Source organism: Melopsittacus undulatus, chromosome Z (genome assembly GCF_012275295.1).
Source record: "Melopsittacus undulatus isolate bMelUnd1 chromosome Z, bMelUnd1.mat.Z, whole genome shotgun sequence".
Classification (NCBI taxonomy): domain Eukaryota; kingdom Metazoa; phylum Chordata; class Aves; order Psittaciformes; family Psittaculidae; genus Melopsittacus; species Melopsittacus undulatus.
Window position 1 is genome coordinate 29,315,577 of NC_047557.1, and position 25,323 is coordinate 29,340,899.

The following is a 25,323-nucleotide window of genomic DNA, read 5'->3' on the forward strand; positions in this document are numbered from 1 at the left end:
ACTGTTGTTACGTACCGTACATCCATTTGAATGTTTTCTTGTAGCTCTTGCAAATGCCTTGTAAAACCTGTGAAATTAATCAAGGTTTTAGAATGGAAAGCTAAATTTTATTAATCGTTTGGCATTAGCTCTGCTTTCTGTGAGATCATGTTTTCACTGTGGCCTTTACAGCTCACGGCAATTGCAATCTGTCAGCATCTCCAAAACCTTTAGCAAGAAAACCCATACCTCCTGTGGTGAACATGGCAGTGAACACTCAGTAAGTGGTACAGTCTTCTGTTTGGTGAAAACACCATGTTCTGCTGTAGTTGTGAATCACTACATCATATTTATCGGAAGGAACTGCTGGATGTCATTTGGAAGATGTCATCTGTAGCAACAGGACAAGGAGTAATGGGTTTAAATGTAAATAGGGGAAGTTCAGGTTAGATATAAAGAAGAAGTTCTTTACTGTGAGGGTGGTGAGGCACTGGAACAGGTTGCCCAAAGAAGCAGTAAATGTTCCATCCCTGCCAGTGTTCAAGCCCAGGCTGGCCAGAGCCTTGGGTGCATGGTTTAGTGTGAAGTGTCTCTGCCCCTGGCAGGGGGTTTGGAACTGGATGATCTTGAGATCCTTTCCAACCCTAACTATTCTGTTACCTCACAATAGTTCAGGACTGAGAGTGGGAACTGGCTGGGGCAGGGTTCTGGGGAGGGGTTGGGGAGGAAAAAGCAGCCAAAATGGGGTTTCTCGGAATGGAGGAAAAGGGGTTGATCAGAGCAGTGATGCCATAATGCTCTTTGCTACTTAACTTTCCAAATGAGATTTTATTTTGGCTCACAGAATCAACTACGTTGAAAAAGACCTTTAAGATCATCCAGTCCAACCATTATGCCAGCATTGCCAAGACCACTACTAAACCGTACCACTGAGGTTTTTGAACACTTCCAGGGACTGTGATTCCACCCCTTCCCTGGGCAACCTGTTCCAATGCCTGATTAACCTCTCTGTGAAGAATTTTTTTGCTAATATCCAATCTAAACCTCCCGTGGTGCAGCTTGAGGCCGTCACCTCTTGTCCTATCACTCGTAACTTCTGAGAAGAGCACAAATCCCACCTCACTCCAACCTCCTTTCAGGTACTTGTATTTAACGTTGTTCTGGACTTTTATTCATTTTCTTTTCTCCCCTTCCGATACTTCCGCGTGAAGCCTCTTCCATTCACGCCCCTTACTAACAGCAAGAAAATCTGCCACTGTTGTCGTTTCTTTTAACCCTGGGACCGAAAAACCCTCGGGTTCCCCTCTTCCGATCCTCCCGGGGGCAGCCGAGGCTGCGCTCCGCGGGAAGGCGGTGCTCAGCTGCTGCCCGGCCCCTGCCCGCACCGCCGGAGCTATGGTGGTGCCGCCGCTGCTGCGCGCCGTCATTATGGGGCCCCCGGGCTCCGGGAAAGGCACCGTCTCTGCTCGGATTATCAAACATTTCGGGATGAAGCATCTCTCCAGCGGGGACCTGCTGAGGGACAACATCCAGAAGAGGACAGGTAGGAACGGGGATGGTACACAGTACAAATTGGGAGTGCGGGGGGGGTGCGGGTGGCGGAGACGATCCGGGGCGGGTGGAAGCCGAGGAAGATCGTCCTCGCCACCCGTATACCCCCCCCCCCACCTCTGAAGCCTGCTCCCCGCAGCCTGTCAGGAAGCTCCTCCGTGACACAGTCCCCCTCCGCCGTGGCGGGGGGGACGACACACGACGTGGTACTTCCCCCGCCCCGCTCATTCCTGTCCCTTCTCCCCCCACAACCGGGCAGCTCCTGGAGCCTTCTTGAAGGGGATTTTGCTGCTCCCAGTCTTGCGTCTTTTGTGTTACCCCTGCAATGTCGGGCGTCTTCCTGGAGGCCAGGGGCCACCGGGGTTGGCCTCAAGGCTTTAGTCAAGGAGCATTTAAAAGCTGTCACTTGGTATCCTCTGTGTAAGCGTGAACGAACAGGGTATATCTGGGGTTTGTCCCGTTTTCCGTGTCCTGCAACACCTGTTTATTTCATCTTGGCGATCTTTGTAAGCACCGAGTGGGGTTTGTTTAGTGTAAAAAGTGGGGGCTATTTTAGGTGTTTGATAGTTACCCAGCTGAAACGTCTTTAAAGGGAAAAATTCTCCTGTTTTTAACAGGTGGGGCAAGAAGAGTTCTGAGCTCTGTGACTTTTTAGGTGCCAGAGGTACCTAGAATTGCCAGCTATTCCAAAAGCTGAAGGCCTTGCTCCGAAGTGGCAGGTGTAACTGTAGTGGTACTTTCCAAAACCAAGGGGCAGAATTTCTCAGATGGCTTACCTTGTGCTTTTAATATTATTACTACCTCACAGCAAGTTCATACCATGCTTAGATTTCCTCATGGTCTGTGTTTGCCTGCAGTTGCTTGAATTAGGTAATGATGTGAATTACACTTAACTGTATTATATAGTCCTAGCTTGACATCTGGCTCTGTTGAGATGCCACAACCCCTCTCTCTGGTGGATTTTGCAATGATGAAAGGTTCCTTGCAGACTTCCATATCTGCTTTTCTTCACGGTGGGGTTGAAAACCTTGTAAGAACCATTTCAGATTGCATGTGATGAAGTGACAGTATTGTTACTTCCAGTACTTTGAAGCTGCAGGGGACTGTATTAACTTGTAAGTATCACTGCAATATTATCGTTAGGTAACTAGCAAACTTCTTGGCTTTGGAAGCTTATACACATGTTTGAAGGTGAAGAATTATCTGTATTATGAAATCAACTGTGATGTGATTTCCACATCTCTTTTCACATGAGTTCTGTTTGCTCTGTAAGAACAATGAATTTGGCTCAGTTGACTGACTTTACTACAGTTGATATCTACAAGTTAAATATTTGCTAGAAGCACCACCCGTGCAGGCATATCTGATCACATTAACGCTTTTTCTGTGTGCTGGGTTGTGCAAGCCTAAGTTTTTATTTACAGAGGCTCACAAAAGCAAAATAGTAGCTGTTAGAAACTTTCAGCATGTGTGAGACCTCATGAGAAAGGAAGATGTTCCAGAAGATGAAGGAAATATGTTATTTACTGAATACTAAAGGTTTTGTGCTCTTTCATTACATCTTGGAAGCAAGATCAAAGAATGAAGCAGAAGGCTGTGTGAGAAGAGGAAGTTGCAAGAGGAAGCACCCCATTGCTTTATTTGAGGAGAGAGCTAGGATGTAGTGAAAAAAGTGATTTGGCAAAATGTTCTGGGTGGGTTTGACAGATGAAAGAATGTGAGGGAGAACCAAGATGTGAAATGAAAGTGTAGCAGGTGTGTTAAAACCCCAAATGTGAGGAGGGAAGCCAGTGGAGGGTGTAAGAGATTTAAAGTCTGTTCTGAATTGGCTAGTGTAGAACTTGCAAGAATCTGCTCCAGTTTTTCATTTACAAACTAACCCAGATGAAGCTCTGTTTTAATTTTACTGGGAGTCATTCACTGCAGAAATGGTCTCCGAACGGCTGAAATGAATACTGATGTCGCAGGAGTAAGCAGTACACTGAGGGAGGGAGAAAGACTAAGAGGCAACTAGGAAAGCTCTGACAAGTTTAGTCAAGGCAAAGAGTTTTATGAGTTTTGATTGTCATAGAAAAGTCCTGCAATTCCCAGTTCTTTGGAAACACTGTTTATAAGTTGGGCACTTAAAATACTTGGAAAAGTAAATATAATCAACAATAGCTTATACAGAGACATTTTTGGCACTGGCTGTCTTTTGAAAATGGACTTTGTCTATTAAAGAGTCCTGTTAAACATGTGAGTGTCCTTAGCAATTTGCAGTTACTACTATGTTCTGCTGCTTTGGAGAGTGGAGAGTCTGTGACCACCTCTCTAGTACTAAGCAACCTTTTGTCTGAATATGGCTAGAGCTTGTGTGCTATAATTTGGTTAAGACATGACAATCTTTTGCAAAACTGTAAAACTTAAATACCTGTTATCACCTAGGCAGGGAAGAAACCTGTGTTACTTTTATTACCAAAGACTGCCATGCCTGTAGTGGTTTCAGACCTAAGCTGAGAAGAAATTAGAACAAAATTAAAACAACAAAACCTCACAGATTCCAAGCCCCAACAACAGGAAGGGGAAAAAAAGAAAAGGGGGGGGGGGGGGAAAGAAAAAGAAAAAAAGGCAGTTGTGGTATGCAGACTTCTTGTCCTAACATATAACTATTTGTGCCTAATTTTTTTCTTCTTCAGTAGTGACTATCTGAACAACCTGAGGTTTGTAGAGAGAAGCAGCATGTTTCCAGCTCTGTTGGTCTAATAATAGGACTTTACAGCTTGCCATACTCCAAACCCCTCTGGGCCCAAAAGCTCATCTGTCTTTCCAGAGTACATTAGTTTCATTATCAACCTTACCTTCTGCATATTCTTAGATCATTGTGGCTAGAGCAGTCCTGCAGTGTAAATCAGGAGTAGGTCCATGCATTGAGGTACACATTATCTAGTTGTAATCCTCCTAGCCTCTACTTTTGCAGGGTATGTAGTTAAAAGTGCACTAGAATAACAAACAAGGTAAGACTTGCTGATCTCAAAGATGGGAGGTAGGAAAAAGAATAGACACTTTGTATGCAGGCAGACTGTCTCCTCCTTTCCAGTTTGGGATATGCTGGAAGACTCCGGACTCCAGCGTCTGATTATTTTCCATATTGCGTGGCTTATCTGAAGTCTGATTGAGGATGCATAGAGCCAAATTCTAAATGGTCTTCAGGGTTTTCAAAGCCTGACTATAGATGTGAACACCCAATGAGTGGAAATTGTCCCTTTATGATTTTTTTTTTCAGCACCCACACTACTGTTTGCATTATTTGAGGGCATCTAGTGCTTTTCTCTTGCCTTGTCTGAAGAAGGGCATCTGTGATATTGGACATTCCAGTACTGCATCAAGTGATGGGACTGCCATTCTTCATTGCTTTCCGCTGAAAGTGGTTGTATTTTGTGTTGGCATGCCAGTCCACCCCATTTTCTCTTCTGTGTAGTTCTCTGTGACTAGATCTGAATTGGCTGCAAGTAAAGGCTTTGAGAGATCCACAGTAAAACCAGCCTAGCTGCTATTTTGGGTGACTTATGTTATTGGGTAATTGTTTTATAAATGAAGGCTACATGGACTTTTTGCCTATGATACAACTCAGGCAAATTACTTTCTTCCTGACTGTACCCGTAATTTAGATGAGCTACAGCATGCTACTGCCTGTCTTGTGGAAGCATGGTGTGATATCCGGAACTGTGATGCGTGGATGGCATTTTAGCAAGCCAGTGGGCTAAATTGCTCGTTTTAAAGGTTATTCAGTTCCATGGGAAAATACTAGTGTCTGCATGCTCCCATAAATAGTTTTCAACATCTATAAACATGCTCTTGTAACTCTAGTATCACAAAAATACATATCTGGCAAGCATGTTCCACTGCATAGTGCTCTCTTAAATACTGAAGGTGTCCCTCTTCATAGTGAAGTCACAAGTCAGTAACAAGCCATTAAACTGAGAAAATACTTTTCTTGACAGGAAGTGTAAGGGCTGATATCTTAACAAACGTATCCTTTACATTTTTTCTTTTGAAGAATCTTTTACTTAATGACATCTCCCAATTTTATGTTTTGGAACCTAGTATTTCAAATACTTACCAGTAAAATTGTATGAAGGGTGTGGGGGTAGAGGTGTGCTGAATGCCCTGCTGACATCTGTGGAACTACAGACTGAGCAAATTAATCTGATAGGTATTTGCATGACCAGACCCTAATGGATCATCTGTTACTGAATTTTGGTACTGTCTGTCTTGTTTACAGCTTTACAGTTCTGCGTCATCCTGATCAAAACAAAATTTTTTTGGCAGGCTTGTGGGCTCTTTTGTGCTTGCTGGAGGTCAGAGATAGTGTAATGTGACTTCTCTTACTTTCACAGAAGTTGGAATCCTTGCCAAGTCCTACATTGATCAGGGGCAGCTTATTCCAGATGACATCATGACACAACTAATGCTGAATGAGCTAAAAGGTCTAAATCAGTACAACTGGCTGTTGGATGGTAAGTTATCATGTTGGATATCATTATACATGGAGAGAAAATCTGCACTGGAAAGCTTGAACTGCTTTGGTCACTGGTGGTTGGCTACACTTCCAGTAGCCATCCTTTAGTAACTGCAGAGTATTTCTTGCCAGCTTATAATGAAAACTTAAGCAGCAAGTCTGCCAGTTTCTTTGGCTGTAAAATGCTTTGGGTGTGTCACACCTTCAGTGTGTTCCAAGAATGTCAAACTCATGTTGAAAAGGGTAGTTGAACACTCTAGTAAAATTTCAAAACTGGCAGTTCTGATAATCCTTACGCTTTATTTCTCCTTTGAAATATGCATTGAGAAGTTTCTTTTTTTAAAAAGCCTTTTCTTGTTAAATTCCTTGGGGAATGAAACACTTTGGGGGAATGAGACTGAGAAATTATTTAAACAGAAAGGTAGGTATGTGGTGCAGCAACAAGATAGGTATGGAAAGCAAGTACTGCAGCAGTGCAGTGTATAATAAATCACTAACAAAAACATTGCTTAACTGCTGTAAAAGGTCTCCTTCATTTGCTCTTTGATTCTTTTCTCTAGGGTGAGTTGTTCTGCAGTTGTGCAGCATAAGCATACTGCTTTAGCATTCACAGCAGAGGCAAAATGTATTTGCTGCCATCTTCATGAACTGAATGGAGATGGCTGGGTACTTTTGTTATCCCATCCCATGGGAGAACAGTTGTGTGCGCAGCACAAAGATAATGTTTAGGCTGGATGTGTGTGGTTTTGGATTCTAGTCACAACCTGTCTCAGTAGATAAAACTAAGAAGATACTGGTGTTGCTTTTTATTTACTGGAAAGTGTAAAATCCACCATACTTGGTGCTTTAATTGTAATTCTTTCTAGTACAGTGATCTGTTCTGGTGGTTTTAGTCACAGTTATGTTCCTCCTTATTGAAGACAAAGGCTTAATTCCCACAATGAACATCATGATGAAACCTAGTCGGTAAAAGAAAGAGCTGCAGATGTTTTTTTTCATTAGTTCCAGGTCCTGTGTATGTACAGTTTCAGTCTTGTGGATCTTGTTACTTCTACAGTGTAGCTGGGCACACTGACAACTCTTACCAGAAGGATGGGGTGCAGACTGTAATTCTGCTGCATGTTAACATGCTGCCTTCTTTGAACTTTTGGAGCACAAATTCAGTTTGCATGAGGATTTCTAATGAAACTCGGTGAATTACACTAGGAATAGGTGGCATAATCGGCTCTTGTAGGAACAATGCTGTTCTGTTGTAATACATTAACCAGAAAGTTGTTAGTTTGGTAGCTGCAGCTCAGAACAAACAGCTGAGGTCAGCTTTGCTGAGCTGCTTGTATGCTCACTTAGCCAAATACCCATTTCCACTGTCTGTGATAAATTGGTGACTTCTAGAGTCAGAGCAGATATAGCAGGCTGAGGCACATGTGTGTGGGTATGATCTGCTCAGACTGACGTACTGTATAATTAGGGCACTTTTCTCTGCATTGCTGGATTCTCTGTATTTCATCACATTTTGTAGATCATTTTTTTTCTGTATTGAGAAAACACTGAATGCAGGAAACTGGTTGAGTTTCAGCTAAATGCTTTTGTAAAGGCACTTTAATTATTAGAGGAAGTTTCTAGTTACTAAGCCACAAAGCAAAATCCTTTTCCAGCTGCGTAATTAGGATGTGTAGTGGCTGACTAGCTTGTCAGGAGTAAGAAAGAACAGCAGTGCTGGAGTCCTGGCTCTCCCTCTGCTCTTAACATTTAGAAGCAGCTCTGTGAAATAATGTGAATGTGAGAGAAATAGGGAGAAGGGCAGTTGATGACCGTGATGCAAACCAGGTGCATGAGACTTAACGCACAAGCAAGAGCTTGGTCTGAGTTAGTAAACACTTTGCTGTTGTGATGTGTTAGACAAGACACACTAGCCTTAAGACCTTTTTCTTTCTTTTCGTGTTCTAAAGATAGCTCTTGGCTGGTTCCTTACTCAGGCAATGGCTTCATCAACCACAGTTATACAGAGGAGTGTTTAAGTTTTAGCTATCAGTACTTGCTTTTATGGAGAAGTTTACTTCTGTCATATACTGAAAATTACAAGCTGCTGAAGAACATGAGACTGTGAAAGATCTCTGTGGGCAGAGGTATTATTTCAGTGAATCCAAGGTGCAGTAGCATGTTTTGCAATAGCTTTGACCACTAAAGTCCTTGTAGTCAATTTTTCATTTAAAATTATTTTTTTAGACCTTGTTTTTCTCATTCCCTGTTCCCCCACCACCCTTTGTAAGTTCTACTTGATTTCTCTAACAGTAATATGTGCCTTTGAAGGCACACTACTGGAGCCACAGAGTTCATGGGGCAAAATGTAGTGTCTTTCTAGTGAAGAGGCAGATTCCTGTTCAGCCTGAGTGTTCTCATAGTCATCATCCCTGAGGATAGTTCTGTGGCATTTCACAACACGGACCCTAGTTGATGCAGAGACTCAAGTCCTCATTTATTACCACCAAGCCCTTTTTATCTGCTTGTTTGGTATTTTCCCAGCCTGCACATACATACAACGTTCCATCTTATTGGCCACTGTGGAACTCTTCAGGTAAACAGTCCAATCACAATGTTGCAGACCCTCTCACAACCCCCACATCCTCTGGTCTCCAACTGAGATTCCCACCACAACTACATCCTGGCCCATCCTCCCAAGCCTTGCTTGTTTACCTTCCCTGTCCTTCAACTACAACTCATCGCCCTAGGGCTTGTCAAGCACCAAGGCCTCAGAGCTCATTCCCAAACTCTTTTTCATGCAAATTTTATCGCCTTCACTCCCCACATAGTTCCATACCCTGGACTTTACAGAACTCTTTCTAAAGTAACTCTTTTATGTAAAATCTATTATGAACTGCCTGTGGTAGATACACTGGGCTTACTGCGACTAATAAAATATGTTTGTAATGCACACTGCCTTAAGCCAGACTTAATACAGCTGTAGAATTAAAGAGTTGTTACAAATGTTTCTAGATTGTTCCAGATCTCTGAGTAAAGTGCTTGTAGCTTTTATTGTTCTAAATGCGTATACAATGCTTTTATTCAATAGAGTGGTATGTAGTGCATATATGATCTTTTTGTCTTAATTTGGTACACTTTTGGAAAGATACTAACTGTAATGAGGAAATGGAAGCTTGGAGGCACTTATCAAGGTGAAGTGCCATGACACACTGGAAATCTGATGTCTCCTCAACCTCTGCAGTATGACAGTGCTTTTTTTTTTTGTCTGGCAATTATTTTCTCTAATGACTGAATCCAGGTAATGCTTGCTATAATTCTTCCTTCGGATTTTTATGGAGCTGTTTCCTTTAAAAAGGTTTCCCCAGAACGGTTGCTCAGGCAGAAGCCCTGGACAAAGAATGTCAAATAGACACTGTGATTAACCTAGATGTGCCATTTGAGACCATAAAATGTCGGCTCACGGCACGCTGGATCCACCCGGCCAGTGGCAGAGTCTATAATCTGGAATTCAGTCCTCCTAAAGTGCAGGTAAGCAATACACATCAGTGTTGGCACTAAATAAATGTTGCTTTGCATTTGGTAATTGCAGTAAACTATCATCCGCATGTGTTGCTGCAAAACACAGTAGCTCAGAAGAAAAAAGTACTCTTAGGAGACAGAACCCTTCTGGTAACAATCTGTCTCCGTGGAAATGTTAGTGACCTGGTAGGAGCTCAAGCTTAGGTAAAATGTGTTTGTCTCTTGCAGAGCAGAACACGACAGTGTTTTCTCAGTCCCTGTTAAAGCTGTTCACTGATCTGGAATACTGGCACAGGAGTTGGGTATGTTTGTAGCCTGTTCTGCAAGTCTGCAGTCTGTACAGTCCAAAATGTAGTTTCTTTTTCCTTCCTCCAGAGTACTCAACTCTTTTTACCTAGGAAGCACAGTGAATCACCAATCAGAGTAATCCACTTAATGCTTTCCCTGTGTTTATATTTAACCAGGACAGGTATTTTCAGGGGAGCGGTTGTTGTATTGCAAAATTTGATGTAGAAACGTGCCAGTCAGGGAATCTTCTCAACAGATCAAAGGAGTTATAGCTTGAGATATCCTAATGAGGAACAGTAGACTTGAAGATAATGATTGTACATTGTTACCTTAAGATTTCTCAGGAACTTGGAGTAGCCTTAGTGCAACTTGGCTCAAGTTGTATTTCATCCTTAACTCTAAATAACTTACCTCTTGTGACACTGCATTTCACCTGGAAGCTCTATTAAGTTACACCAGAAGCTTAGTAGGCCTTGTAGTTTTTGGATTTCAGTGTTTTCTGTGGATTTCAGAAAAAGAGATCAGCTGAAATAGTTCGCAAGCACTGGAAGTGAGCAACTGGAAACATTGCAACATAGAATTATCAGACCTACCAAAGAGTGGGCTTCAGCTTTGCTATTTATTAGGAACACTCCACTCTACCCTACACTAATTAGCATATCAGAACATAGTAAAGTAAATTGCACTATGTGTTATCTAATAGACCTGCAAAATATTTACTTACCAAACAGAACTGAAAGATTATGGCTTTAGAGTTAATGCACAGCTGAAGGCTCAGTATTTGATAGGTACAATTCAGGCACTAGTATGGCTGTGTGCACAGATGCTAGAAATAAACACTCTGACTGTTTTAAATTATTGTGTTATGTAAACAAGGTAGGTTTGGCCATGTAAATCTATCTCTAATAAGATACAGATGTTCTGAAACAGTATTCACACCTTCATGAACAGAGAAGCTGAGTGAACATTGAGTTACTGATTTTCTGGATCTGCCTACAAGAATGCAAGTAGGAAAGAAAAACATTGTTGTGGTCTAATTTGCTTTGTACTTGCAAGATCACTCATGTTTCCATCCCAAATACCAGATTAAGCTTGTCTTTAGGGAAAATTAAAATTATTGAAGATCTAGTTCATATGTAAGGAGGAACAAAGAGTCCCTTGTATCTGTGGCAAATCATACACTGTGCTTAGATGCACAATGATCCAGTGCATCTAAGGAGGAGACAAATTTTCTGCCACTAGCTAGTTCTTCATAGGATAGGCCAGTGGTCAGTAATTTCTTCAATCATTGCTGGTTTCAAGGCTTAAAAGCTCTGTAATAACTTAAAACACTTCAGTAAATTGGAGGTGAAAAGTGTAGTGAAGTAGGACCTGTCATAATTTATGTCATTAGGTCCCCACCTCTGTTTACTGAATCCTAGAAAAGCTTCGGCTAGCTTTTGTGCCAGTTTTTGTACAACTCTTGATGGCGCTCTTATATTTGCAACTTAAAATCAAAGAGCCATTAACTCATTTCCCATTTCAGTATTGTCAAAGGTCCAATTGGTCTCGTGATTGCTTCCTGTTATGCAGGACTGTTTTACCAACAATGTGTTTTTCCCAGCATACACAAAGGTTTTCTCTACATATTTTCCATATTCAGTGAATGTTCTAGAGACAAATTAGTTGAGTTACTATGACCTGATGTTCATTGCTAATACTGAGAGAATACTTTTAACTGTTTTACTAGGAAGTCAACATTCTATATTCCAGATTAAGATATGGGCAGCAGTCTTTCTGTTTATATGCAGAAATCTACACCTTAACTAACTGGAAACTGATCACAATTTACATAGAAAGCTACACAAAACATACTTTGTAACAAATACACACCAGTGTTTGTATTGAACCGTGATTAGGGCATTGATGATATTACTGGAGAGCCACTTGTTCAGCGTGATGATGATAATCCAGAGACGGTTACAAAGAGGCTTCAGGCTTACGATGCACAAACAAAACCTGTTCTAGAATATTATCGGTAAGTAGTAAAATCTATTCTTCCACATTCTAGAAATTTCTTCCATAATAGCATAGTGAGGAACAGATCTCTTCAATTACAAAGATAATGCAACAGTGAACATGGTATGAGTTGCAGTGTATCTTTCATCAACTCAGTAAGAAAACAACCCAGTAAAATGAGTGTTTTCCACTGTTGCATGAAGCCTTTTCAGGAGCCTGCTTACCAAAAGAGCCTTTCACAGCAGACATATTTACAAACAGTATTATTCAATACATTATAGTACTGTTCTGGCAATGTAGCTCAGGATAGTAAGGTAACAGATACCTTTTTTTTTTTTAAGATTTAACAACATTTTCTCCTCTGTGTTCATAAGTAGAAGCCCCCCTAACAAGGGCAAGGGGTCAAGAAATGTTACACAAACAGAAAAACTGTTAGTGAGGATTTAAAGTGGCTGCTCAAAGAGCAGGACCGTGATGGGCAGAGTTAGTACGACTGTTTGTGAATAAGCAGCTATTTCAGAATACTGCCATTTGGACATTGAACAAATTATTGGTTCTTTTAAGAGCCAAAATTATACGTAAATTTTCTCTTAATACAAAGCTGCAAATACCACATTACTAATATGTAGATAATAGTAGGTTACCATGTGGAGCTCTGCAGTTTCTTCTTGCCTAGACAAATAAATTGGGACTCTCTTGACAGCATTCTAAAGTAACTGTCCCTTCTCTGTCTCCATATTCACCACCTTTCATTATGCTCTATGAAAACTGTTGAGCAGAAGATTAGAAGCTCCATCTTTGGAGTGGTTAAGTTTTAAACAAGATTTTCTGGATTGACAAGCATTTTCCTGACTTTAGTAGCTTTCTGAAGTAAGAATGGCTCAAAGCACGACAGTAAGACATAGGCCTAAGCTATTATTGAGACTGTTATTGAGAATAACATACTTTACAGATGAAACCAAGTTTTCTAGAACTAATTCATAATTTGATTGTGCGTGGTTCTTTTGCTTGTTCTGATGCAACTTCTTTGATCCTTGAGGTGTAACTTTACAATACTTGACTCAGTCACTGTGGTTTGAGTGACTGCTGTGTAGCATGTGCTGTATGACTCCACTGCTTCTTTTTATTTTTACCCTTCATAGCTTGTTATGAAGTACTTTGTAGACAGCTGTCAGTTTAATGAACTGATCTGGCCAGTGGCTCACTGTTTGAAGAACAGAGTATTTCCTGTATTCCTAATGTTATGGCTGTTACTGGTGTTAAATCACATGCATATTCACAAACTCCTGCCAGGACAATTTTAAAATAAGGTGGACATCTTGGAAAAAATAAGCAATTTGATTTCTGTAATGTTTTCTTCTTTTTCTTCCTTAGGGAAAAAAGGTTACTGAAATCCTTCTCTGGAACAGAAACCAATAAGATCTGGCCACATATCTATGCTTTCCTCCAAACCAAGCTGCCAGATGTAAACCAGAAAGATGCCACCACTACCAGGTGAAAATAGGTCTAACTTCTGCTCATCTGTCATAGTTCACACTTAATTAATGAGATTCAGCAGTCAAGGATTTCTCTTAAGTAGCCTACCAGACTGATCAGCAATTGAAGTCCAGTGTTGTCCTTAACTTAAATTATGATAAAATTTTGTTGTGTGTGGTTCTCACATTAATGCTGTATTTTTCTATGTTAAATATACCTAATTTTTTAATATAGTACTTCAACAACTTTTAATATAGATTTCAACAAAAGCCGCTACTCTTGTCTTTTATTCAGAAAATATTTATGTTTGCAAGTACTGACTGGTGAAGGAAACACATTTCAGAATACAGCTTAATTACAAAGCACATTTATTGATTTACTCACTCATGAAATGTAGGGTGAATCAATGGTAAGGACACAAAAGCACATTTCTGAATGTGTGATTAGTTTGGGCCAGCCAGAAACCATGACCACTATTCTGCAAAGGCCATTTCAGACCAGAACTGGCATACATATATAGATTATTCTCATGGAAGACAGTCACCTTCTTCCAGCTTTGCTTGCACATATGTTCCTTGCTGGATGATTTGCCTTATTGCTGTATTTCTACCCTCAGTGCAGCTATCAGGCATGAAAAGTGAAGTTTCACTTATGCGCTACAAATTTGGTAAAGTCTCTGTCTTTGTGCAGCTGTCCAAGATGTTATTCGTAAGACAGCAAATACTGAATAGATCAAGTGTAATCTGGTACACCTGGAGCTACATACAATCATAGAACAGTTAGGGTTGGAAAGGACTTTCAGATCATCTAGTTCCAACCCCCGTCATGATCCTGACTAGCAAACTTGTCTTTCCTAGTATCTTCAGAAAAAAACCTGTGCATGTGTGCAGGTGCCAGAATTTCCAGTGGTCAGATTAATTTTATCATATTATTGTAGCAACTTTCATTGCAGCAACTGCACTGGTTTTCATGGTTTCATGTTAAGAATTCATGTCTCTTGACCAGCTCTTATCTTTATTTATTCACAATGTAACTGAAATTACAAAATTCCACAGGCCACATTTTTTAATAGTCCAGGTAACAAAGATATTGCTATTTTTCAGTGAACTCTCCTAGCCCTTTTTTATGTTCACCAGACTGAGTTTCAAGAAGACTCAGCAAAACCTGAGAAACAAACAACTCTGCCTAGGTGATGTCTGAAGTAGCTGTGTACTACTTATGCAGGTCCCAATCTCCTTTTGCAGTGATTGTTTGGAGACAAGTACAAAGCTGTGGTGCTGACATACCCTGAACAGACTACATTTGCAAATCCAAACTACATTAGTAGTCTGTGTTATCAACGTCGAGACACATTTGAGTCTAAAAAAGGTGGTCATTGTAGAATTTATAAAGCTTTCTCATTACTGTAAGTGCATAAATTGGCTTCAGCTATCACTGCAAGCTGTTTTCTTCATATTTTAGAGAAAGTTTGCCAAAAGACTGACCAGTTGCACTTTCATCTTCATAAATGTCTATATGGATGCTGTAGACTAAGCGAGTTTAAGATATCACTTCCTTGGATAAGTCATGGAGAACAGTAGCTATCACATTACAAGGAGAAACCCTTATACACTGCTTACCTCTATTTATGCATTTTTATTTAAATAAAAAGCAGCTATGCTTGTTTTTTTGCCAGCCTACGTAAGTTTCAATTAGCTGGGAGGAGAAGGCAGTGGGGGAACCTCCTTATGCTTTGACACTTATTCCCAGACCATCCAATTTTACCCCCTTAGAAACTTTAAAAATAACTTCTAGTCTATTACAGGTTGCTGGATCAGTATGGCTTTACTACTAATGGCAGCAATTGCAAGTCACTGTGCTACACTGCCCTTACTACCTTTATATATGACATTCAGTTAAAAACAACCTGAAGTTATCATTAGTTTCCCTTAATAATTAACTAATTATTAAGGAGGAGGTGGTGTTTACTTTCTGGAGTATCTGTCAAACCTAAAAAATTTACTACTGAAACTGGTTATCTCTAATTTGCATTTGGGACAGAGCTGCTGCCTGTTCCTTTATCCTCTGTCTGCAAGAGAGCTGTTAGAGAGCACAAGGCACATGAGAAACTACTTCTGCCAGTGGATCTGGAGTTCTTACTTTTGCTACTGCTTTTGTATGAATACTCACTCCAGTATGTACTGCAGACTGAGACTTTTCCTTGTCTTTTCTGTAGCCAAAGCTGAAAATTACTGGATCTCAGCACAGCTTTTGCCTGAATTATCAACTACAGGTAGACTGTGCTCATCAAACTATTGAAATCTAGATACCTTCCAGACCTTACATATAATCAGAACAATGCAGTAAAGGACCGAGAGTGCGTGCCGATACCTTTATTTGAGATACATGATGTCTTCCACTGAAGTCTTTCAACTGCAGTATGTTTTTATAGACAGAACTGCTGTAATTGCAGAAAGTTAGAAAAGCAAAGTAGAATTTTGGATTGCAGAGGTTCTGTGGAAGGCCTTGTCTAGAAACAGTGGTTTTGTCTAGAAATAGTGTTTTTATCATTATGAAGATTTCTTAATAATTTTCCACTTTAATAGTTTTGAGCCGGCAATGTTAGAAACCCACTTTAGTAGGATATGAAATGATCTTTCACACCCTACATGAGATCTTACCCTATATGAACTGTGACAAAGCTTTTTGTATAAACTGAAATCTTAGCCTAATCCTAGTACCTCAAGTTTTGTCGATCCCCTCCATCAAATACTTCTCATCATAATGAGACTTGATTTAAAAAACCTGAAGTTAGCACTTATAGACATGCATTGCTTACATTTTAGGACAAAACAAAGTTACATTTAATAAAAGCACAATGTAACATTTAAATCCCCTTAGTGGAGGTAGAAGGCCAGTGTTTTAATCTAATCCATTCAGATCTGAAATACTGATACCAGATATTGATTTATTGCTATTACTGATAACCAAATTTGAGAGCTTATAACATCAGCAAGGTAGCATGAATACAGTTCTGATCTCCAATATTCATAGAGTAAAACATGTCCACATCTGTAGTAAGACAATAGCAGATTCTACCAAGAATCTACTGCTTCTTGTAAACATTGTATTTGTGCAGATTTTTTTTTTCATACTTCAATTTCTAAATTAATAAAGGCAAGGTTAGTAGCAGAAAATGCATCCGGTTTCACATTCGGCAATATGCTCTTCAAGGACAACCAAAAACCTAGCAGCACATTTTCAAACAATATTACAAGTTTTTCTGAATTACCCACCCTTCAAAACTCCATCCCCCCTAAAACCAAACTAAACAACAACAAAAATCTGACACCAAAAATAAAGTGCAGTACCCAGAAAAATAAATGTCAAGAAAATAGCCATGTTTGTTTCTTTGGGGGGAAAGTAAGAAAAAAAGGGGTGGGGGAAAGAGTACTTGGCCTCAGTCTTATGATTACTATACTGTGTCCATCATTTTGGATTCTTCTTCATCTCTTTGTATCACAGAGTTTAAACTGCAGACATCTGTGTCTATGGAACCTTGCAGATCACCTGTGTTCTGCAACAGATGAAAATTGACAGTTTAATTATCTGTAAGTGTATATATTGAGGGAAATTTTAACTGAAGTATGACTTTTTGTGTTGTCCACAATAAGATGAGACAAATTTGCAATAGTAAGGAAATAAGCTCTGCAAGATTCATCAACCAATATTATCTTACTGTGTCAAGAACTCCTTAAATTTGCTTGCATAGCTTGTATTTGGGCTCAGTATTTCTTGCACTTGACTGCACATTTACTTAAAATCCAGCTGTTGGATCCTATTGAGAGGTACTGTAATCAAATTATTTCAAATAAGCAGGCTGATTGTGACTGCTTCCCTAATAACTAATTTTTGACAATCTTGTAAATTGCTTCTTGACTCCCATCATGTGGCCAATGGCAGTACTGTAACAGAAGACCTAAGTATCCTCAGTTTTCTTTCATCACACAGAAAACTTTCCTTAAGCTTGGCTTCCCCAAATGATCTCATGAACAGGATAATAATAAACCTACCTGTGGAAAAGATGTCAGCTGTCCTACCAGACCAGGATTGACACTGAGATCGTGTACTAACATAGTTTGAAAGCCATGTGATTGTGACCATATTCTCACTCTTGTCTTGAATGCTTCAAGTTCATTTTTAAAAGCCTCAAAATAGCCTTCTCCTGTCTGCAAAGAGAAAAATTAAATTTTGCACTTCAGGCAGATATACTTTTGAGTTGTAAGCATTCACAGTGCTGAAAAAAACATGCAGTAACACATGTTATACCCTTCGGGGAATAACAACTGCGAATAATTTAAGAATAATGTTAGTCAACTTAAATTTCAGGTAGATTTCCTTTTAGGATGATCTGTAGTATTTGTATGTAGGAGCAAAGTAATTGACTTATCAAAGGACATGTTCTAATAAACCTAATTTTAGCTTTTATTCAAGATAAGAAACCAGTACCCTTCAGAAGTACAGGTGCTTGTTGCAGCACTCTGGTCAAAAGTAAAGCATAAGTTGGCTTGCACTTTAAGCTAACTCCTTTAGGTAATACTGAGACCCATCAGTCTTGGATAACCAAATACAGTCTACAGAAGATCAGTTTCAGACTTACTGCATTTCTCCTGCATGGCTCTGGATTGCTCTATTTCAGTAATGAGAAAGGAACACTAATTTGGGCCCCCCCATGAACTGCATATGAGAAATTGTGACAATATATAGGTATGCTGTGAAAACATAGGTGTAATTAAACTGGTCTACGTTTGCTTTTGTTATTTAGCTGCTATTTGTCCCCCTGCTGTGTCCTGCTTTCCCTCTGCAATAAGCAAAATACACTATATTTTCAATGTCAGAATTTGAATTACACCAAAATATTCTGTCTAGGAAAGAATTGCTAACAGAACACTTTCCCATAAACCTAAGTCAGTCAATAAAATATTTAGCTTTTTATGGTTAGGAGGAAGCCTTCTCTACACTACTGGTCCCTTGTACAGCATCAGAATTTTCTTCTATCTTTACCCAAGTTGACTTACTTTGGCATTTTGGAAAAAGAGACGAAAACAACCTCTTGGATCCACATTACAGCTTCTGGCAATTTCTATAATAAACTGCATTACAACTGCTTGGTGTGCTACTTGCTCCATCAGAGCTCTTTTCTGGGGGGTGGGAAAAAAAAAAGTTATGATTTAAAGGCATTCCCTGTGATTATATTTCTAAAATTCAGCACAATTTTCTTTGTTGCTAAACAGATAACTGATGCTCACAAAAGCAAGGGGCCTTATAATATATTGTGACAAAGCACTGAAGTCAAGAGAGGGTGGGAAGAACAGTTAAACAGCTAATCAAGTTGGTCAGCTTTTCTATAATGCACGTGGGGTGGGAGATAATTTAAGCATCCTTCTCATACCTGTTCAGCTTCTAGATGAAAACACCACAACATAAGATACCTAGATGTTTCTTCACATACAAGATACGGGTGATCAGACAAAAATCTTTGACTATCATCCCATCTGCTCAGCATACCTAGTAAGAGAAACATTGTTAAAATACTCTAAAAGGATTACTGATTTAATACATCAAGGAAGTTACTTGCATTGACACCCAAGTATCTTTAATACCACTGCAATTTACTGACCTCAGAATGACAGCATGCAGCTAAATTTGGGGGGTTTATTTATATATCTAACCAGCACTTAAAGATCATTACATGAAGGTATAATCAGACTTAGAAGACACTAACAGTAGATTTTAACAATCACAATTTCCTATATTTTAATGCATCTCTAACATTGTTATTTTTAATCATTTCTCGTACCCACTAATGAAGTGGTGTAGTGTCTATTAATTACTTCAAATAGTTTAAAAAGTTTATGGATATTTACATTCAGTGATTCTAGCAAACACAAATCCTCTAAACACTTGCAAATAAGAACACAGAAGTGTGTAATCTATCAAAAATGAAAGTGCTTCTAACACATTGCTAGCGTTTTAGAAAATCTGATTACAGGACCAGCCTGATCTCAAAAAGCAAAGCCATAACAGTATTGGCAAGTTAACTAGAAGACTGAATTGTGATAGCATGTAAATAGCTGCCCTTAAAATCAATACTCAATACTCAGATGACTTCTTAAAATTGTCCTTCATGACAATCACTGACAGTCATTACTGGCAACAGGTACCAGATGTACAGCTTTAACCGTCTATCAGTGTATAATTATAACTGGGCTAAAGATAATTCAGTGGTAATGACCTAAGCTAATCTCAATTCTAGCAAACAAATGCCTAAAGAGAAAGCAATGGCTAATATTTCTTTTGGCTGTTTTCAAAAAAGCTATCTTGCTAAAGGTCTTTATTACTTTGAAGCCAGAGCAGGATACAGAAGCAGGGCTTATGTAGTATGTGTAGTGAAGTCCACACTGACCCTTGGCAGCAACTAGCACAGAACAAGTAACTTGAAAGAGTATTAATGCACTGCCTCTTTATACAATGGACATACATATTTTGAATTAAAATAACATTATTTTGAATTTAGGAGGCAAGAAAAAAAAATACCTTCTGTAGTAAGTCTGCTTCTGTAAAAACTTAATCTGAATTCAGGGAACAAAATAATTGTGCCCAACCCTTAGCTAGGAAGTCTGCATAAAGCCTCTTTTTTTTCTCCTAAAATACACAGCGGGGGAGAAATCTTCTGCTACATTACACTTGGCAGTTAAGGTATTTGACAGAATCATAGAATCACAGAATGGTTTGGGTTGGAAAGGACCTTAACATCATCAAGTTCCAACCTCCCTGCCATGGACAGGGATACCTTACATGAGATCATGTCACCCAAGGCTCTGTCCAGCCTGGCCTTGAACACTGCCAGGGATGAAGCATTTACCACTTCTTTGGGCAATCCATTCCAGTGCCTCACCACCCTCACAGTAAAGAACTTCCTTATATCTAAACTAAACTTTCCCTGTTTAAGTTTGAACACATTACCCCTTGTCATACCACTTCAGTCCCTGAAGAAGAGTCCCTCTCCAGCATCCTTATAGGCCCCTTTCAGATACTGGAAGGCTGCTATGAGGTCTCCATGCAGCCTTCTCCAGGTTGAACAGCCCCAACTTTCTCAGCCTATCCTCATATGGGAGGTGCTCCATTCCCCTGATCATCCTCGTGACCCTCCTCTGGACTTGCTCCAACAGTTCCATGTCCTTTTTATGTTGAGGACACCAGAACTGCACACAATATTCCAGGTGGGGTCTCACAAGAGCAGAGTAGAGGATCAGGATCACCTCCTTTGACCTGCTGGTCACGATCCTTTTGATGCAGCCCAGGATATGGTTGGCTTTCTGGACTGCAAGCGTACATTGCTGGGTCATGCTGAGCTTCCCATCCACCAACACCCCCAAATCCTTCTGCACATGGCTGCTTTGAATCACTTCTCCACCCAGCCTGTAGCTGTGCCTGGGATTGACTTTGTGCCAGGTGCAGGACTTTACACTTTGCATTGTTGAACTTCATGAGGCTGGCACTGGCCCATCTCTCAAGCCTGTCAAGATCCTATCACTGCTGTTTGCATATTCTTGACAGAGCTGTGCCTTGACTTGCAAGGCTTGCTAAGGCTAACATGACTAGAAACTCTTTATTTGAAACAGTTTAAAGTCCTCAGAAGCCAAATAGCTTAGTAAAAATGAGCTTGTACAAAGAATTGAATTTTTCCAGCTCAGTCCTGTTCTTCATTGTTCTGAATTCCAAATTTGGCTACACTACAGCACACTCTGAAACCAGCCTGTAGCTAAGAATGGAAAACACTTCAGAGAACTGTGAAAATTTCACATTACTTTTGAAGATAAGTTTTGTGCTTAACTGGGTTGAACAATTATGACAGAACTAAAGTGACACCTAGTGGATAATTAAATATAATTTTAAGAAATGCACAATTCTGTGCACACATGCCCTTAGTAGACATTTACAAACATTTTCCCTTTCCATCGTTACCCTTGTAGTTTCATAGCTTTCAGAAAAAAACTTACTAAAAGGAGACAGCTGTGAACTAGCCAATGCACTGTTTTAAATGACATATCTCTATGAATGTCCCTGCCTCTTCCCTCTGAGGAGCAGAAAAAGTTGCTAGAACTTTAGTTTTCAGATTGAAGTTCATTTAAGTATTAATTCTTTTCTAAGTTTTTACAGGTTACAGGAAGTAACAAGCTTCTAACAAACAGTTTACACCTTATTTTGCTTTGAAATTATTATATGTCCTGATAAAATAAAGCTAAGCAGTCTATTAGCCAGATCTTTCATTTTTAGCATTCATTCTGTACAATAAATAGTCGTAAACCTACACAAAATTATGCAGAAGTCTGAATTGCAAACTGCTGGAAAAAGCACACTCACCAAAGTGTCTGATCTTTTGTTCATGTTTTTGCATAAGTGTTTCAGACACATCTTCATCTTCCGATTTTCTTATTTGATTAATAAAACTCTGAGGAAGAAAAAAATTGTACTATCACAGGAACTACAGACACACCTTTTTGTGATATACAGAAGTATTATAATATCTTACTATTTAAAGGGCTATGCTCTAGAGTCGTGTCATACTTGAGGTTTTCTTTTAAAGAAAACATTACCTAATAAGAGAGTGTAAAAGTCTCATAATCTAGAGAATTCTCAGAAACATTTGTCCTTAGACAGGAACATCCTGATCTGTCAACAATGAGAATCAAGTACATTGCAGCCTGGATGCAGCTAAATCAGTGAAACTAGGAGAAATAGTAGCTGTTCAAATTAAATTGTGAAAACAAAGCCATGATTCTACTTTAAAAAAAAAAAAAAAAAAAAAAAGGTTGTGCTAGATAATCTGTATTACAATAATTATTATTACAGGCAAACAGTTTCTCATTTTAAGCATTTGGCACAATAGAGAAGCACAATGTGAAGAAACAATTATTCAGTGCATTTAGGAATGTTTGCCTTACACAGGATCAGAGTGGTATAGGTTGGAAGGGACATTTAAAGATCATGCAGTTCCATCCCTCCCAGCCATGGGCAGGGGCATCTTTGACTAGACCAAGTTACTCAAAGCCCCATCCAACCTGATGTCTATTTGCTTCCAGGAATGGAGCATCCACAACTTCTCTCAGCAACCTGTTCCAGTGTCTCACCACCCTCTTCATAAGAAAATTCTTCCTTATATCCAACCTAAACCTATCCTCTCATCTTAAAAACACTGCCCCTTGTCCTATCACTACAGGCTGTCATAGAAAAATAATCTCTTCATCTTTTTTATAAGCTCCCTTTATGTATAGAAAAGCCACAATAAGGTAAATAAGGCCTTCTTTAGCCTTCTTTTGTCCAGGCTGAACAAACCCAACTCTCTCAGCCTTTCTTCATAGGAGACATGTTCTAACCCTCTGACCATTTTTACAGCCCTCCTCTGGACCTGCTCCAACAGGTCCATGTGTTTCTTACTGGGAATGCCAGAGCTGGATGCTGTACTCCAGGTGAGGTCTTGACAAGAGCAGTTGAGGGAGAGAATCACCTCTGTCAACCAGCTAGCCATGCTGCTTTTGGTGCAGCCCAGGGTACAGGTGGCTTTTCTGAGCTGCAAGTGCACACTGCCAGCTCATATGTAATACCTAGGTGACCCACACAAGTTCTGATCTATGCTTTTGGTAGAGAAATGTCATCCGGATTTGTAGTATGAGTGCAGCTTGCAGATTGCTCCCTTTCATGAGGCAAAGTAATAAATAAACCATTTAGCCCACACTGTGGTTTTGTGCTGTGCTGGACACAGAAGACATTCAACACTAGTAATGACTAGAAAGGAAAAAAAAAAAGGGTAATACTTGTTTTCATGCACGCTGATATGGGTCATACCTTATTAAATACCTCCTTACTAACAGGATCTGTGTTCCATAGATGCTGGTTTTCCCTCTGGTTTAGTGCTTCTTCTTTTCTTCTCCACTCTTCCTCTCTCCATCTCAATTCTGCAGCTTCAGTCTTTGCTTGAGCACACTCCTGATCCCAGGATTCTGAATTATGCAGTACTAAGCTACCAAGTTTTTGCTGGGCTTCTGCTAGGTTCCAAGTGCATTCTACAGAGTGCTTCACAAACTCTTTTTCTTTTTGGCAGGCCAATTCGATCGCTTGGCTGTATGGCTGTGAGGAAAATCAGACATGCTATTTATGGAGGGAAAATTGACAGTTTATAGTTGGTATAGGAGCAGACAGGCTAAATCCCAAAGGTAACGCACCTGGAAGGCCCTTTAGATATACAGCATTACATTCACAGGAGCAATGAAGCAAGGTATTTTACAGCTAGATGGTTTTTATAAAAAAGCTTTTAATGCAAGCTGTCTTAACTTTTGTTTTGTGCATTTGCAAAATCATGGATCCTGTACTGCTATCAGTAATAGTCTCCACACTGTAAAAATAATTTTGACACAGCTGAAATCCACTGGCTGTCTTTGGGCTGTAATGCTAGAAAATACTGCAAGCACAAGAATACTGTGAATACATGCTTCTGATAAGAAAGTATCAGTTTTGCAATGTCAGATCACAACAGTAAAGTAACTGCTGCTGTTTGTATTCCAGTAAAGACTAGTACCCAGCAGGTGGCCAACATCTTCCCTTCAACTGACAGTAAAAGTGGAATTTAAGTTATCAGGTGGCTGAGGCCCAGCATGACCATATGCTCCTTTTGACCAAATCTACTGAGGAGGTCACTGCTCACAGCTGGGAGAGAGAAGTAACCTCTTAAGCAACAGTGCCTCTGTTACTTTCGGTGTTCAAGAATTCACACCTGCTAACTTAAGAAATTATCCTCTTACATGGCATATCCTGTGCCTTCCCACCAAGAGTAGAGAAAAAACATCCGTATGCATTAGTTCCTCAGCCTTCTTGTACTGCATTATGAAATCTGTGTTGCTGATAACCTCTGGCAGAGAGACATGAAGGACGACACAAGTTGTGAAAGCTTATTTAAAGGAAACTTTAATGCAGGTACATCAAACCTCTTGAGCCAACTTTGTCTAAGAACTGCAAGAGTCTTAATAACAAGACGAAAATGTCACTGTTTGGAAAACTAACGTAATGGCAGCTTCTTGCAAGAACACGCAGGATTCCTGACAGCGTATTCATAAAACGCCAACTTGCTCTAGCCAACAGAGAAACGCACCGCCCATAAATCTGCTTTTCAGACACCGGGATGCTGGGTGAGCTTCAGCCCAGCTCGTTCCACATGTCAGAGATGGGACTGTTACTCGCGGGTCGGAGTGCGCCAGACCCCGCCGCGGCTCATCACACCTGCCGCTCCTGGCGTGGCCTGGGACAGCGCAACGGCCCCCCGGGGGTGCGGACACTTCCGCACACCCCCCGCCCGCCACGCACCGGGCTCTGCGGTCCCCTCCGCGCAGCGGAATCGGGCTGCGGTTGCGGGGCAGCCGGGGCGCGCACAGCACCGACCCGCTCCACGCCGGCCGGGGCGGGGGAGCGGCGTCCCCGGGGGTAGGAAGCGGCGCAAGATGCCGGGGCAGCAGGGGTTGGGGGGCACGGATGTACCTGCACTTCCGGCAGGCGCTGGCAGGAGGCGGGAGCCAGCCCCCGCTCCTTGTCCTCCTCCGACGGCGAGCCGCTGTCCCGGCAGCGCGGCAGCCACACCGCCATCCCTACCGTCCACCGTCCCGTGCTCCCCCTCCGCTCGCACACCTCACCGGAAATGAGGCAAGCGCCACTTCCGCCAGTCCAATAGAACTGCCGAGCTCCCGCCCCCGGTGCTGCGGGGCGGGGCTTGTGGCTGCAGGGCTGTGCAGCGCCATATTCCCCAGTATGGCGAGCTTCAGTCCGAGCCGCTGCCCCTGCTCCGCGGCAGGCCCGCGGTGTATTGCTGAGGCGCTTCGCTGGTCAGCATACCGTGTGTCTGGCCAGACCGTGCCGGTGGAGGGACGGCCGTGTCCCCGGAGGCCACCGAGGGGCGCTCACAGCTTACACGCGTGTGTAAATGTATGTGTGTATATATATGT

General features: G+C 40.8%; 2 protein-coding genes across 4 annotated transcripts; one reads left to right on the top strand and one right to left on the bottom strand.

Annotated features, from left to right (window-relative positions):
• The first annotated feature begins 1,346 nt into the window (after positions 1 to 1,346).
• On the top strand, positions 1,347 to 13,567 carry AK3 (adenylate kinase 3). Of its 3 annotated transcripts, XM_031054381.1 has the most exons (6): positions 1,364 to 1,522; positions 5,907 to 6,026; positions 9,366 to 9,538; positions 9,763 to 9,831; positions 11,716 to 11,834; positions 13,190 to 13,567. In XM_031054381.1, the coding sequence occupies exons 1-6, from the start codon at positions 1,375 to 1,377 to the stop codon at positions 13,311 to 13,313; spliced, it is 753 nt and encodes a 250-aa protein (XP_030910241.1). In that variant the 5' UTR covers positions 1,364 to 1,374; the 3' UTR covers positions 13,314 to 13,567. The 3 variants fall into 3 exon arrangements, with proteins under 3 accessions (XP_005155062.1, XP_030910241.1, XP_030910242.1); XM_005155005.1 differs by lacking the exon at positions 9,763 to 9,831 and having other exon boundaries at positions 1,347 to 1,522; XM_031054382.1 differs by lacking the exon at positions 11,716 to 11,834.
• Positions 13,568 to 13,642: 75 nt separating this feature from the next.
• Positions 13,643 to 25,047, bottom strand: CDC37L1 (cell division cycle 37 like 1, HSP90 cochaperone). Its single transcript, XM_005155110.3, has 7 exons — positions 24,863 to 25,047; positions 23,180 to 23,461; positions 21,698 to 21,785; positions 18,723 to 18,838; positions 18,349 to 18,471; positions 17,344 to 17,499; positions 13,643 to 16,847 (listed from the first exon to the last, which is right to left on the bottom strand). Exons 1-7 carry the CDS (start codon positions 24,965 to 24,967, stop codon positions 16,746 to 16,748), a joined length of 972 nt encoding a protein of 323 aa, XP_005155167.1. The 5' UTR covers positions 24,968 to 25,047; the 3' UTR covers positions 13,643 to 16,745.
• Positions 25,048 to 25,323: the final 276 nt, after the last annotated feature.